We start from the raw sequence: 15,723 nt of genomic DNA, 5'->3' as shown, positions 1-15,723 counted from the left end.
CAGACACGTGATTTCACTTGGGTCGGTCTATAAAGGCATTACCTAATGTCAATGTGCACATGTAACCTGTTAAAATAAATAACTGTGGAGATGTAGCAGGCTAAGGGTCATGGTTATGTAATCCAACCGACAGACTCTGTGTATCCCTGACAGGCTGAAAGGCAGATTCGTCAGACGTGTCCTCCACAGCTTAAAGGCTGTTTATGTTCACAGCACCAAGGACACATGGTAGATAGCCCAATAACCCAATGCGGGTTTTTCTTGGATGCTCAGCTCTTCTCAGACCCTTAAGTGAGCAAAACCACAGTTTCATAATACTCCATTGGAAGTAAAAGTCCTGCATTCAAAATAATACTCAAATCAATAACCATTGAGAATAATGTACTTAAAGTATCAAAGTACAAGTAGTCTTTCGGCAGTAAGATGTCCCTCTTGGCTGACAATGCGATAAGATGAAGAGCATTTCATATATCTCTGCAGGGAAACTCAGAATTTAACCACCCAACTTTAATTGCACCAGATAAAAGGGCAAAAAAAAGAAATGAAAAAGGACATGCATGGACAATCACAGAAGACGTAGATGTGCTAAAGAGTAGCTTCACTGGGGCTATAGTGTCTGTAAGATTTAACATTTAATTGGAAATTGCTTTTATTCATTGTTTCTCTGAGAGCCATTTTCCTAATTATACAAAAATAAGAACACAGAGGCATTGTAGAGCATAATTTAACCTTTATTGGTGATTGATTAATCACAGCACATTTTTCATATTTATGTGTCTACTGGACATGTTTTGTAGTAATGGCCTGCAGACATATAATAACTTTGATAGTATGACAATATGAGCTTTCATTTAGAGAGGAACATGTGAGACAAAATGTTGTAGACATGCTTTATTTTATTACACTGTATCACAGACTCTTTGGTTTCTGGTTTCTGCTCTTGAGCTTCTGACGCACCACAGCAAGAGTGGTGAAGAAATTTCCCATGAACAGAATAAGGAAGCAGAGACCACACATCAAGACCTGGCATGACATGGAAAAATGGAGAAAACAGAGAACAAAACATGAGTAAGCATAATATCTACCTATATTCATGATCATTTTCTTGATATATGGAGCAGATTGGGTGGGGAAGTATTCAGAAGTAATGTTACTTTCAAGTATGTGAATGCAAATCCTTGAAGCTGATTTCATAGAAAAACTACATTTATACAAAAAAATAGATGCTATTAGCAAATAAGAAAAGTTGATGCTGGAAAGATAAATACAGTAAATCCTTAACTGTTAATAAAACAGTGCAGGGTGAAATACTAAAACATGGTGACTGTGAAAGCACTGACCTGCCATTCTTTACAGTCTGGGAGCTGAGCCATTCTGAAGAGAGAGAGGCCATTGAAGAGCTGCCAGAACTACAGGACAAAATATGAGGACTTAAGGGTTTCTTATGTATAAAAGTGAATGGATATACAGTAGTATAGTGATGGAAACACAGAGACTTGCACGCACAGGTTAAACTGTTCTCCGGATCACCAAAAACCTAAACATTGTCTCAAATCAATCCTGAATATGCAGGGTAATATCAGGCGTAGAATGACATTAGCATTTTTCATCAGCTTTTTCTCCGTCATCCAGTCTAAACCATGACAAAGCTTGTTTTTAATGCAAACCAAGCAGGAAATTAAACAAGTTTAGTCACACATAATCTCAGTGTCACAGACTACACTCACATGACCAAAAAAGAGGAAGGGTAAAAGAAACGTCAGCCCTTTCCACATCCACGACTGAAATCCCTCTGAAAACAGGAGACAGACAAATGTTCAAAGGGTTTTTCTTCCCTCTACATCTGTTTATTACAGCAGTGACAATAAAGAGCCACAGACGTGGTGGGTTCCAAATCTTAAACATCGTTATAAACTATACAGTTATGATAAGGTGAGTGTATCTGTTCTCCGTGTCCTTGACATGTTCCAGTGTATACCTTACCCACGGTCAGATCCATGTTGTGTCTTTCTCCCAGGGCTCGTAGTCTGTACAGACATCCACTCTGATAATAGCACTGCAGACACTGAACAAAACCTGCACGTGCCAGATGAAAGAAATCAGGCTTTGGTTTGATTTTTCAAAAGTTTGAACCATGACTATTATTTTATTTGAAGTATTTTGACCTTACTTTGATACAAGCAGTAGGCGAGGAACTGGTTCCTGAATGCCTTGTAGAGGTTCCCATCTGGCCTTAGGTATGAAAGGGGGGAAATTTGTTATTACAAAGACAAAAAGTGCAATTTCGCAAGTATTGTATGTATGTGAAATAAATTGATACATTAAATGAAATGTATTTAAAACAGAGTTTTATTGTTTCTTAATCTGTAATTAAGGTTTTTATCTTCCTCTACTCACCATGTCAGCATCACACCTGACAAAAAAGTTGAGACGTAGTGATGAAAAACCCACCAGCCTTTAATTCTATAATACAGGACACATTTGATCAGATATTAGACTTGCTCCAGGAACTAGATTTAAGTGTGAAAATAAATTATAAGATGAAAAAAAGATGATTAACTGCCACAATGACAAGTATTTTTTATGATAAACAACTTAAATGTTGGAGGGTTAGTTTTGTACATTATTAGTACAAAATTATATATAAAATATGATAATGAAAGAGTAAAATTTAGAGAGTCGCTGACCTGGAGCCATTAGTGATGAGGATGCTTTCCCTGATAGTTAATGTACAATAGTACCACACCAGCAGGAAATTGAGGATTGCATCGAGAAATCTAAAATTGGGGACATAACACAAGTGCCAGATTTAGACATATAGCACATTTAGTGTCCATGTAATAAACTCATCGTAACTTACAAGGATGGAGCAGCTGTGACGTGCGACATACTGATGCATACCTGTAGCTCACAAAGAAACAGCATATGAAGGAGCACAGCAGCAGGAGGACTGTGGAGCACAGCTTGAACTTCTCATATTCATCTTTGTAGGCAAACCTGACAAAGATGTGATATATTCAGGACTCCATATACAGCGCAAAGCCTTTCAGTGATCACTAATCACTAATGAAATAGGCATAGATTCATCAATCAAGGAAATGCTATGTCATAGTTCGAGTACTGATACTATGGCAGTGAAGCATTTCACTGCATCAGATTGATAGGTACACAGATAAATCTAAAGAGGGACGGTCATTGCTTACTTTGACTGCTTGCTGAGAAGAGTGACATTCACATTTCCAAGGACCAGACTGAGATACAACCTGCAATATGTAATGGTTATATTAATTCCCTCTTATCTAACTTTGTATGGTAAGGTAATTATTACTGTAATTAATCAGATTTTATGTATTTTAATCGCAGCAATTGCATCTGCACTAATTTTGTGAATAAAAAGAATTCATCACCCATTTTTCTTGGGAAGAAAAGCTTCCATTTCAAAGAAAGCATTTGGTCGTGTCTTGATTTTCTCTTTAATCTCATCCATGTTTTTAGCATCTTCGTCTGATGGTCCTTTGTTACATCTGATGGATGATATAAGAGCACAAGATAAGTTTCTATGATTGGCACAACATGTCATATTTACAGTATGAACTATGAACTGAGGAGGGTCCACTTTGTTTGTGACCTGATGTACTGTATTCATCTCTCTATATATATAATCTGTGTCTGTGCAAATGTATGTGTGTGTGTGTGTGTGTGTGTGTGTGTGTGTGTGTGTGGGGACACTTACTCTTTCACTCGCTGGGATATCTCCTTCAGTCTTTTCCGCTGACGGGAAATTGAGGAGGAGCAGTTGTTTTGTAGTTTGGAAATTTCATCCAGTTTCTGTAAGTACATTCGGTGTGTCTCCTGGATGGCATAAAAATATGGGGCTGCATCAATAACCAAAGTAAATGTACACGGTGGATTATGATATGGAATCAAGCCATTTGACATTAAACCAAGAATTACCGATACATGTCAGTTTTATAAGGGTTTAATTGCTGAATATTAAGAGCATTTCATCCTATGGTTTGAGCAACACAACAGCAAGCAAACAGTATGTTAAGCACAAGACTTATGCAACTGCTGCATGTTAACAACCTGATACTTCCAGCTGAGTTGGTTCGTTTCTCACCTGAAGTTGCTGATATTCGTCTTCCAAACCTTTCCACTCTTCCAGAACGTTTGTTAAACCCTGAGGCATTTTCCTAGTACTTTGATCTTCATTTAATTTTACTGACAACAAACCCTGGCCAAATTAAACTCAGCACTGAGTTCTATTTGTTTAACAAACAAGAAATGCTAGGTTGAATGATAACTCATCAGGGTGTGTATCACATCTCCATGGATGATTTATTGCATCAAGTGAACTTTGACTAGTGCAAATGTGTAAGATTTTCACTTGGACATTGTTCCAAGGAAATTCTCTGGCTATCACATTGTTCAGTTATCACTAGTAGAGCTAAAGGCAACAGGTTACTTTAGACAATATTAAATTCGATGCAAAGACTAGAGGTCTACATATTCACCTTTGCCAAGGTTCACCCAGTTCCCTGTTAGCTGTTGATTTTGTGCATATTTAAACTTTCAGCATAGTTTGTTTGTGGCTTACACAGCTGCACATTAGCAACATCTGGTGGAATAAATAAATTAGCAACTCACTTTACAAATGGGACTAGAGTCAAGGGGAAATGTTTTGCCTGTTGTAATTTGTTCACCCACATGAAAAATTAGTGGAACAATAACTAAAAAAAAAAAAAATTTTCAATAGTTTATTATGAAAATGCCATCCGTTCTTTTTAATGGCAAAACCTGCACATAGCGACTGACAGCAGCCAGTCAGAGGAGTGTTTTGACACTTCTACTTTACTTAAACTTCAAAATACATTTCCCATAGGTGTTTAATTGGGTTGAGAACTAGTGACTGTGAACATGATAGTATATTTTCTTTTTTTTTCATGTTCAATAAATCATTCGGTGACCCCTCGTGTTTTGTTAGAAGGCATTTCTCTAATTTATTTCTATTTTTCTATTTATTTCTTAATCATTTATTTGTTTATTGAATATATTTTCGTTGTAACAGATGTTGCTATTTCTTATATACTGGTCTCGAAGAATCAGTTGGTAATTTCAGTCTGTATTTCTATTGTTGGACTGACAAATACACTTGAACTTCAACTTGAACAGATTTCGGGTTCCTCATGACTGGATTTTCTCTGACAGACAGGTGCAGCTTGAGTTGCCAGTTTTATTCTGAAATATTCGAGCGGAAGTGCCAATGTTATTGCCTTTTGGGGAAGTACAGGCCTGCGCATGCGCATCCAGCTGACAGCGGCCGGTTGTGTTTAGTAGTTTAGTCAAAAGACAGCTGCGGTGCAGAGGAGAGGCCAGTCCATCACTGTATATTTATACTTCATGCAGAATAGCTCTCTGCACTGGTTCCTGCACACTAACTAAGTCATTCGGGGACTAACTAGGTTAGTCAAGACAAAAGGAACTAAGAAAACCCAAACATTTTCATGACAAAGGTAAGATTTCATCTTCCAAGTTCGACCCCCGCTCAGCTAACGTTAGCTTAATCGAGCTACCACGCTAACGACGTTATTGTCATTTAACAGTTGTTGTAACGGTGTGTTCATTAGGGAGAAATTATGTTTTTAATGTTTAATGATATATCATCTGAATGCAAACCGCTTCTCCAGCGCTGATAACAAGGCGGCTCAATGAGAGACCGAATAGGCAGAGTGACACTTGCACACTTACAGTTGAAATATAATATCCTAAATACTTGGAGCAGGAAAAAGTGTCTTTCTGACTCCTTTGATGACAAGATTAGTTGCTGTTTAGTGCTAATCCTTTCTGAAAGAGCGTAATAAAACACAGTAATAAAAACGTCCTCGGTTTTTGACTTCCATCTATTACTTAGAAGGCACAAATTTGTCCCATATCTCACTTATAGCTTGTATTATCTATTTGTTACAATGCTGCTAGATTGTTATTTTTACACAAGCTAAATAAGTCTTCATTATTTGCCGAGCATGAATTCTAAACATTTACTGCGCACAGTCATTCACATGCAATGATTTAATTGCCTTTTTCCACTTATAATCTTAAAGATTCAGTTCTTCAGGGTAGAGTTGAAACTATTAGTTGATTAATCAATTAACAGATCAGTAATCAGCAACAGCTCCTATTATCACTTAGCTGTTAAGTTGTTTTTTACTTTTACTGAAGTTATATATTCTTGAATTTTATGGCGCAAATGATTAATCAGCTAATAACTGTGAGAGAATAATCATCAGATTAATCAATCATGAAAGAAATAATTGTCTTGTAGCCAGATTTTGGGGGTTTTAATTGTTGTTCACACTAAGTAAGGAGCTTTAAGTCTTCACTTTGGCCAATAATCATATAAAACATTTTATTAAGTGATTAATCAACTGGAAGATACTTATTAGCGGACTCAATATTTCTCTTATAGACAAATATCAACACAGCCTGTGAGACTGTTGAAATCCTGCTTCACTGTGCATGTTAACTGGGTTGTGTTTGTTTTGTAGCAGACTGATAGGAGATGTGTGCTGCTGTGTATGTCCTGTCGACGGTAACGGGCTATGTGCTCACCTCTGCCCTGCTGCTGAAATGCCCGAATCTTTTGCACCGGAGGAAGCGAGAGGCTTTCCGCAGCAGACACATTTCCCACCGTGGAGGTGAGTCAGTGGCACTCATTCAGATCTCAGTATTTATCATATTTGATTTTTCTTTCTTTTGTTCAAAATCCTCCTTAAAGAAAATGTTGCATGATAATGTACCCCCCTCCCCCACACACACACTGAAGTTTTAACATTTTTTTCACTAGTTAGTCTACTTATTATGCCAAAAGGGATTGTGTATATGAAGATTATATAAGATGCAACAATTATAAAATGTTTCTTATCTGAATACAGTATCAATATCTGTATAGTTGGACTGTTGTGAAATAGTTGGTAAGTTTTTACTCAGTCAGTTATTTTGACCACTTTTGTGTCACACTGGGAGCTAGTTACTAATGTATAAACTAATAATAGAACTAGGATGTTAACATTTATAGATGTATTTGCATGGTTTTGCCTTTATTGGGGTGAATTTATAACTATGCTTCTATCAGACAGGACTGTCAGTAGCTGACCAAAGACTGGGTTTTCTTTTGTATTAAGTCTTTTATGCTGCTGTAGCTGGAAAGTTACATAAACAGTATGTGAATATACAAAGGTTCATACCTAGGGCAAATAAAATGTCAGCACAGGACACCCAGAACATCATGGGTGTCTCTGCTTATCTTTTCCTAGCAGTGATAGCAGCATTCCAGCTGTTGGTCCCACAGTAGTGCAGATATAAAGAAAATAATCTCCTACACTAAGTGTTTACTTTTTGCATTACAGGTGCAGGCGAAAACCTGGAAAACACCATGGCAGCTTTCAAGCAGTGAGTAGAAGCTGTTTGTATGTTTATCTGCATGCATGTGTGAAACATATCTGGTGCTTGTACTTGTGATTGTGGGAAGTGTGAGTCATCTGAGCTCGATAGTGTTCAGTTTATGAGTTGAACTGTCCGTTTTGTTTGTCTGTCTGTTAAACCCTGTTTCAACAACACACAGGCAGCGACGCCTTAAATCACTTTGAAGTCTTTGAAGATTTACTGCTGTTATTTCTGATTGATTTATTAATGGAAGTTGAAGTTTACTGGTTTATGATTTTTCATGTTGGTTGACCTCAGTGACCACAGTGGTGAGATTGATGATAAAAGTCAATGGAATCTCCCAGGTATTGTGATAAATACTGTGTGTGTACTGCGTGTTGGTTCATGCAGCGCTGTGGATCTCGGCACAGACATGCTGGAGTTGGACTGCCACCTGACGAAAGATGAAGAAGTTGTGGTTTCACATGATGCCAACTTGAAGAGGGCCACTGGAATGAACGCGCAAGTCTCCGACATGGTCTACGCTGTGAGTTACTGCTCTCTCTTTAGTCATCCCATTTCCATATCTGACAGAGAAATAAATACCATTTTATTATTTTCTAATCTCCCTTCTGGCTTTATGAATTGTTTTCCCCTTTCTAGGCACCTGCAAAAAGGAAAATGTTAATGAGTATTTAATCAGTTGAATAATTTATTAGTAGTAATTTATTTTGCACAAATATTTGAGTTAAAACTTGAAACTGAGAAAACTTGAAATGAAGAACTAGACTTGTGTAAAGGAAGTAACAGCATTGATGGAAAATGTGAGTTGATCAGGTGAGGTTCATACCAAGTCAACTGATTATGTCACATGATGAACTTTTGCTTGATTTAAAAGAAAAAAAACAACAAAAAAAACGATCCAGCAGAAATTCTTGGTCAGTCCGTTGCTGCTCACTTAGGATCTCTGTTCTCTTCTGTTATAAACAACTTTCATGGTCTATTTTGCCCAGTGGTGGGCAAACCCAAACATCCCAAACACAAATAAGTGGCGGTCTAACAGAAATAACCTGCCATTTTAAAACAATTCAATGGCAGCTACATTAACAACAGCACTTTAATTTGACCATTAACGAAGCAGGCCACTGTCATTCTTGACTATTTTTGCCAAATTAGTATTAAATAAAACACTCACTTACTAATGGAGAAATTACATCTGCAATCATATACAATCCCAAAACAAATGTAAATATCCACTGCCTGTAAAACTATGTTGCCCTCCCCCCTGAACAATGCTGAAAAAAACTGGTCCATGGTTTAACGTAATAGCTGACCCCTGGCCTCTTTCGTAGAGGCCTTACAAAGTCCAGTGTGTTTGAAGGTCAGAGATCACAACTAAAAGTTGAATATCACATCAGTGGAAATGGTATTGATAAATGCCACTAATTTGATACCAAAGTGATATTTGTGGAACTGAAGATTAAGTTTGCAGTTTTAGTGATCTTTGGCCTTGTAGTACAGAGAGCTCTTCACATTAATGTTGCTTTGCTGTGTCCTTGCTGGGTTCCTGTCTCTTTTATATTGACTGTCGTTACCGAGAATGCCCTCAGGGCATTCTCGGTAACGACAGTCAATATAAAAGGTCCGCAACTGCCCTGGACGTACAGGCTCTGACTACAGGCTGTAATTCTTGTCTATTAACCACTGACTGCTGTGTGTTCTTTGCAGGAGCTACCACCATACCTCTGCAAGCTGGGGGTAACTTTTCAGAGGGGTGAGCATCACATACCCATAATTACTACAAAGCTAACTAAGTGTTACTCGGCGTTCTCAGTTACATGTGCATGTATATGTGATGGATGTTTGTTTGTAGGAATAAATATACAAGTATACTTAAAGTTTACGTTGTACAATGGGCCAGTTCATCTGCAAAAGAATTTAAAATCACAATGATCTGCTGTATGTAATGACTGCATTTACATGATATTTGACATTTGACAAAAAAAAAAAAATACATTTTTAGTTTGCAAACTGTAGAAATATGTTCACTTTAATGTTTTTGACTTGTCCTTGTCTGTTCAGAGTGTTTCTGCGAAGGAGGAGAGGACAAACGCATCCCTCTCCTCAGGGACGTTTTTGATGCCTTTCCTAATACCCCTGTCAACATTGACATCAAGGTCAACAATGACACGCTCATCAAGAAGGTGTGTGTTTGTATCTCTGAGGTTTTTTTTTTCTTTTGGTACTTTAACCCTCCTATCAAACAATTGTCCTGTTTTTCTCTTTCTTTTTGTTTGTTCAATTTTCCATGCAATATCCATTTGACAGCAGTTGCTATTCACAGATTTTAGCATGTCCTTAAAAAAAAAGTAGCATTAGTGGTTATCTCATTATATGTCAAAAGGTGTAAGTTAGCAGGCAGATACTGATACAAAGATCTGTCATTGACATTTTGTCATTGTCAGATTCTTTTGTAACTGTACATTGTAATTTTAAAGACTATCTGCTCTTCAGTAGCCCAAATCTCAGTGTCAAAAATGGTTTGGCAATAACCAACGAGGAATATGACAACATAACATTTTTGACTCATGTTTCACGTCTGTGTAACATGTTATATTGTGTGACTTCTTAATCCTTGCAGGTGTCCGAGCTGGTAGTGAAGTACAACAGAGAGCATCTGACTGTGTGGGGTAACGCCAGCAACCAGATTGTCAAGAAGTGTTATAAAGAGGTACTTTTATACGAGATGTGTCGCCTTACATTTGGATATACAGCTTATTCATTTTTTGTTGTTATTTACTTGCAGACTGTCAGTATTTTATGTTAAATTCACATTTGGTTCAACCATTTCAAAAAGTGAATCATCAGTGATAAGAACAACGTGCCATCAGTAATAATATTCTTTTCACCAAGTTGGCCTCATAGTGGGATGTATAAGGTGCTGTAGAAAACAGTGCTATCTGTCCTATACTGTAGGTGGCTCACTGTGGAGAATATTTCACATATGGAGATATTCAAATATTATAAATAACTTTGTATCCACTTCTTAGGGGAGTCAGTACTATAAAAACAAATCATCTCAAGATGAGATGAGATCTCTTTGAAAGTATAGACTTTATGAATGAATCACAAGGGAACTGAGCTTGAATCCTGGTTGTATGTTTGTGTTTTGCAGAACCCACAAATTCCAGTGTTGTTCAGCTTACCCAGAGTATTGCAGTTGTTGGGCCTCTTCTACACCGGCCTTCTGCCCTTTGTTCCCCTCAAGGAGCAGTTCCTTGAGATCCCCATGCCCTCCATTATCACCAAGTAAGTTTACACATAAAAATGAAAAAAACACAAAAAGAAAACACTAAAACCACTGAAAATGAGACACAGAGCGACCAAACCAGACAAAAAAGAAAAACACAAAACAAAACAAAAAGAGATAACAAAGACTGGAGGGACTGAAGTGCTGATGATGAGTCAACTCTATATGATTATGTAGGGCCACAAGATGTGGTTGAAAGCTCTGGAAAATTTCCAGCAAGTGGACCTTTTCTTCCTAAAGACACAAGTCTGGTTACATGCATGATTTTACTTAGTTTTCTTTAATTAAATGTACCTTGAATTTTTAATTCAGGTTTTAAAAATTTCACAAAGTACATCTTGTTCTGGCTCAATGTACCCACTGTTCAACTGTCTGCAGTGAGTCTGTTCTGTCTCTGTTATCTCGCAATGCTGTTTGAAAGATGATCTCACTCACTAATTAAGTAATTAAAAGAGATATTCACACCCTTTGCCTGGAAAGTGTGTGTTAGTGAACTGTAAGGATCAAGGTCACAGAGCAGATTACACATGCTGAACATTCATTAAGGATTAAGTGATTTTCATTATTACACTTCTGTTGTTCTACAGTATTTAAGTTGTACTAAATAGTTGCTTAATACAAATTCACCTCTCAAACACTGTTCCACTGTTTATGTACATACATGGACAAACAATCGGTTGTTTCAAATGTGCTCGACAAGGTATTACATGATCAGGAATTGTTGTTTGATAGTTGTGACATTTTCTTCCAGGCTGTCTCATTTATGTCTTCTTTAGTTAATGATTTCCTTTGCTTCCTAGAATGAATTTCAATCAGTCAGTTCAGCTCCAGTTCAGTCTTGAACTTGTTCCATTCAGCAGTTTGACTTGGATAAATTTAGCTGTATGTTATTATTTTGCACATCAACTAACCTGGAATGCAAAAGTGAACGTGAACTGATTGATTATTAAAAAATTTCCCACCACAAATTTTTGTCATGTCTGAATATGGCATCCATACCAGTGCCTTTTTTTTAAAACTTATTTTATGTTTCTGTGTTATTCTGCAGACTCAAGGATCCTAACAGATTAACTAGGAGTCAGCGATTCATCACCTGGCTGGCAGACACGTAGGTCACTCATTTGTCTTTATTTTAATTTCAGAGTGGCTCAATCCATAGACGTTTATAAAATAATTGTTTTAAACTTGTATAACTGGGCTTTTTCATCACTTCACCTTGTATTTTTCTTTTAGTGCTGATACTTTGTTGACTGTGGACACTGTATACACGCACTGTGCATTACTGTGTGACTGTGATTAATGCAGAAAGTTTACAATTCTACAACTAAACTTCACTCTATGTTTGCTATACTTGTAGTTTCCCCTTGCACATGAGCATTTATTTTTCTCTTGCAGTTTGCTGATGAGGAAAACTCTTTTTGAGCATCTTACTGCCAGGGGAATACAGGTAAAACTGCTTTTATGTCCCCTCTGTAGTTGTGCTCACAAAACAAATTCTACATACAGGTGACTGAATACATAGTGGGTGCATATTGGTAACTGTAGAGTTTGTAGGAATAAGAATGACCAACAGCCACTTTGTTTTACAATTTGTTTACATTACAGGTTTTTTTTATACAGTTTAACAGTGTATTCAATGTTGACATGTACTAACTAGATACTAATACGGAACTGTGTCAAGGTTAAGTCACTTTCCCTAAATTATCTTTACTACCAAGAATGAACTTTCCATAGTCTGAAATATCCTTGCTGAACCTGTCTACGTGCAGAGTGCTGTTTGTTGTAGCTGCAGTGTTACGCTGTAGTTACAAGCAGTTCCTGGGAAATGTAAGCGTTTCCTACAAGTTCAAAAATAGGCCGGAGAGGCCGCTAACACTACTGTTAAGAATACAGAGGCATTCTTGAACGTACTGTGACTCCCAGTACTGCGTGTTGTGTGCGTTTCAGGTGTACATATGGGTGCTGAATGATGAGGAGGACTTCCAGAGGGCGTTTGACTTGGGAGCCACGGGAGTTATGACAGATTTTCCCACCAGGCTTAAAGACTTCATGGACAGGAACGGCATTTCTAAGCTCCAGTGACCTGCCAAAATCTACCTCAACCCCAACCCCCACCACCACCACCACCACGACCACCAGTGATTATCCTTCAACCTGACTGACCTGCCAAATCAGCCCCCAATAACACCCACCCACTTTTACTGAACGCATTCCAGCAGGGCTACTACTTTCACACTGTGTTTTACAGGCAATAGGGATCTCCTTTATGTTCTGCATCCTGCACTGGTTTCAGGAACGAGTTGTTGTCTTAGTAACACACACTTTTGCACTTTCAGTCACATAGAATAACACTGAAAGGACCCATGCTGTACCTGCTATATGTTGTTATCTCCTTTGAGTTGTGGTCTTTTCAGATGCTTTATTGCCTCGTGGCACACCTACACATCAGTGTGAGATTAGTATTACACAGCTAGTTGATCTTTTAAAGTATAGCTATAAAATGGGACAAAATGGCCATTGAAATGTGCTGTTCAGAAATCTTATCAGTCTTGAAGTTCATAATAGATTCATGACTTTCGGCTTGAAAAAAATTCTTTACTCTTTACTACTTACTGCCTTCAAATAAATGACAATTTGCAGTATTGCTGCATCGTGTAGTGTGCGAGTAAGAACACCAGCAGATGCAGCTTGATATTCATATGTAATGTTAATTTACCAGCTGCTTTATAATGTTTTGTGGTCCGTTTATTTATTTATTTTTGAACAATCTGACTGTCACTAAGCACATGCACTAATACACAAATTTAAGCAGTTGAGACATTTTTATATGTGTCAGACGCAAACAAAAAACTCATAGATAACAGGATACAGACACAAGTCCTCAGCTCCACTGAGTCTGAGTACTGAGGTCAGAAGTGCTACTGCTCAATATTTACAATAAATTAAAGCACAGGCAAATTTAATTCAACTGTTGATTGTTCTGTATAAACCACTGTTTTATGTTGTTTTCAAAGACAATGCATTGCTACATAGTTGTATGTTTATGTGTAGTTGTTTAGTCTCTAGACTTTTCTCTGAATCAAATGGAATTACTGAGGTATCATTTGTCCATTAATCAATCGGAGAGAGAAATTTTGCACAATATAAGGAACTTCATCTTGCTTATTTTAGTACTAAGTCGTACCTTTTTCACCTGTATTTATGTGATCGTCAACAGCATTCAACTTCATATTTAAGAAATATGAACACTAAAAATGTATGGGCTTTGAAGTGTACTGGCAAAGTAGATGCACTGATAAATGTTGATTGATTGCTGTATTTCAGTGATTTGAAATTTAAATCTATTTAAGATGGTGATTAACTAGCAATACCTCACTGTGGGTTTCAAAGTTTGAATGTGTAAAGATTATTAGGATTATCATACCACTGATATTCTGTTTCAAACTTGTGACCACACAGTGAGGGTCAGTATTGAATGTAGTATTGGTTGAATGTACTGTATATTGTTTGGTATTTTGCAGTCAGTGAGTATTGGAGTTTAAAATACTTCAGTTTGTTGTTTGTCATTTTGTCCAAGTGAAATATGCACCGGGATAAATCTGATGTCTGATATTTTACTTTGTTTGGAAACACCTGTACATCCAAAATCATCATTCTTTGGGAGAATGGCTTGTGATCTACCAATCATGTTACAGATTTTACATTAATGATTTTACTCTAGAATATTTTGATTACATAACCTGTGCAGTTCTGAGTGTACATTTGTTTTGCATGCTCAAATGAATATCTGATAAGCTGTTGTGTTTGAATATGTTCTGAGGTTGACAGAATCAGTTTGTGGGACATGGCTGCTTGGACCTCTCAAAATGAGAATTTACCCACATGGTGTTTGACAAGAAGTGATTGAACAAGTGCATTTTTTTTATCAATATCAATAAAAAAAAAAAAAAGTTAGATAAGTGGTATAGTAGAATAACAGTTTTATAATGTTGAACAACAAATATTTGCCAATTTATATAGATAAATATTTGGTAACCACCTGCAGACTGACAGGAGGTGGCGCTGTAGACGCGAGGGATTTAAGAAGTTTTCTCTACAGCTGGAAAGTAAATGAAGCTGGACATGTCTTGTTACAAGAAAATCACCGGCGGAAACATTCTCTTTACTCACTTGAACAGGCAAGGTCTTTCTGTGCTCTTCACCTGCTTTAAGTTGACTGATAAAACTACTCTCACAGGTAGCTTGTGTACTTCCTAGAGAGTTCAGTGAAAAAAATATGAGATTCCTTCGATATTATTGGTTTCTCGCTTCTACCTTCGACCAATAAGGGCGGTGTTGCTATGCCTGATCGGTTTGCTGATTGGCTGACGCGGCTGTCACTTACTCATCATGTCAACAGCCAGTGCGTTTTTTACCAAAGATCGTCGATTCGGTTGTTAAGATGGTTCGCGGCGTCCGGAGTGTGCGCTCGTGACTTGTCGTGCTAACGGTTAATATTTTTTTAGCAATTTATTCATGAATAGGAGCGAATATCTCAAACAGTAAAGTAACTTAGTTAAATATTTCTTCCACCGTGTTATGGAAAGCAGGGTTGTGATGGTTGTGATGGTTAGGGTTAGGGTAAGTTTTTTCTGACAAGAGGCACATTTGTAATAGTAACTGTCGTTTCGCAAGGTTACACCAATTTGTAAAATGTTTTTTTTTTCAAAAGTGAACAGACACAACTACCCTTAGAAGATAAAAACAACGATGAAAATCAAATTTATTACAGCGTTAATCTTAACTTCAATAATGTAACAAGGAAACATGTTAAACATCAACTGTCGCTGTACTTATACTGAGCATGCGCGCCATGGTGTTTAGACAATAATAACTACAAATATGAATTACAACCGGATAGATAAATAGACGATGAAAACCACGCTGCTAAACGTCTACGTGGAACATAAAAACAGACACAGGACAGAAACTGACAGTCCTGTTGAATAAAA

At 37.3% G+C, this 15,723-nt stretch overlaps 2 protein-coding genes across 5 annotated transcripts; one reads left to right on the top strand and one right to left on the bottom strand.

The window, feature by feature from the left end:
- Positions 1-876: 876 nt before the first annotated feature.
- On the bottom strand, positions 877-10,715 carry LOC111655278 (transmembrane protein 120A-A-like). 4 transcript variants are annotated; one of them, XM_023406614.2, is made up of 12 exons: positions 10,629-10,715; positions 3,734-3,852; positions 3,408-3,524; positions 3,204-3,263; positions 2,902-2,997; positions 2,688-2,777; positions 2,398-2,463; positions 2,171-2,232; positions 1,984-2,076; positions 1,728-1,792; positions 1,341-1,409; positions 877-1,023 (listed from the first exon to the last, which is right to left on the bottom strand). In XM_023406614.2, exons 2-12 carry the CDS (start codon positions 3,838-3,840, stop codon positions 910-912), a joined length of 939 nt encoding a protein of 312 aa, XP_023262382.1. In that variant the 5' UTR covers positions 3,841-3,852; positions 10,629-10,715; the 3' UTR covers positions 877-909. The 4 variants fall into 4 exon arrangements, with proteins under 4 accessions (XP_023262382.1, XP_023262381.1, XP_023262383.1 ...); XM_023406613.2 differs by lacking the exon at positions 10,629-10,715 and adding an exon at positions 7,877-7,962; XM_023406615.2 differs by lacking the exon at positions 10,629-10,715 and adding an exon at positions 4,121-4,514 and having other exon boundaries at positions 2,398-2,413.
- gdpd1 (glycerophosphodiester phosphodiesterase domain containing 1) lies at positions 5,325-14,531 on the top strand. Its single transcript, XM_023406616.2, has 11 exons — positions 5,325-5,513; positions 6,546-6,695; positions 7,407-7,449; positions 7,834-7,969; positions 9,151-9,196; positions 9,505-9,626; positions 10,064-10,153; positions 10,598-10,731; positions 11,781-11,840; positions 12,128-12,179; positions 12,680-14,531. The coding sequence occupies exons 2-11, from the start codon at positions 6,560-6,562 to the stop codon at positions 12,812-12,814; spliced, it is 954 nt and encodes a 317-aa protein (XP_023262384.1). The 5' UTR covers positions 5,325-5,513; positions 6,546-6,559; the 3' UTR covers positions 12,815-14,531.
- The last annotated feature ends 1,192 nt before the right edge of the window (positions 14,532-15,723 follow it).

Source organism: Seriola lalandi, unplaced genomic scaffold (genome assembly GCF_002814215.2).
Source record: "Seriola lalandi dorsalis isolate HSWRI2012SDOR001 ecotype SW California unplaced genomic scaffold, Sedor1 jcf7180002054313, whole genome shotgun sequence".
Classification (NCBI taxonomy): Eukaryota; Metazoa; Chordata; class Actinopteri; order Carangiformes; family Carangidae; genus Seriola; species Seriola lalandi.
Note: the sequence above shows the minus strand (reverse complement) of the source record. Positions and strands in the feature narration are given on the sequence as shown.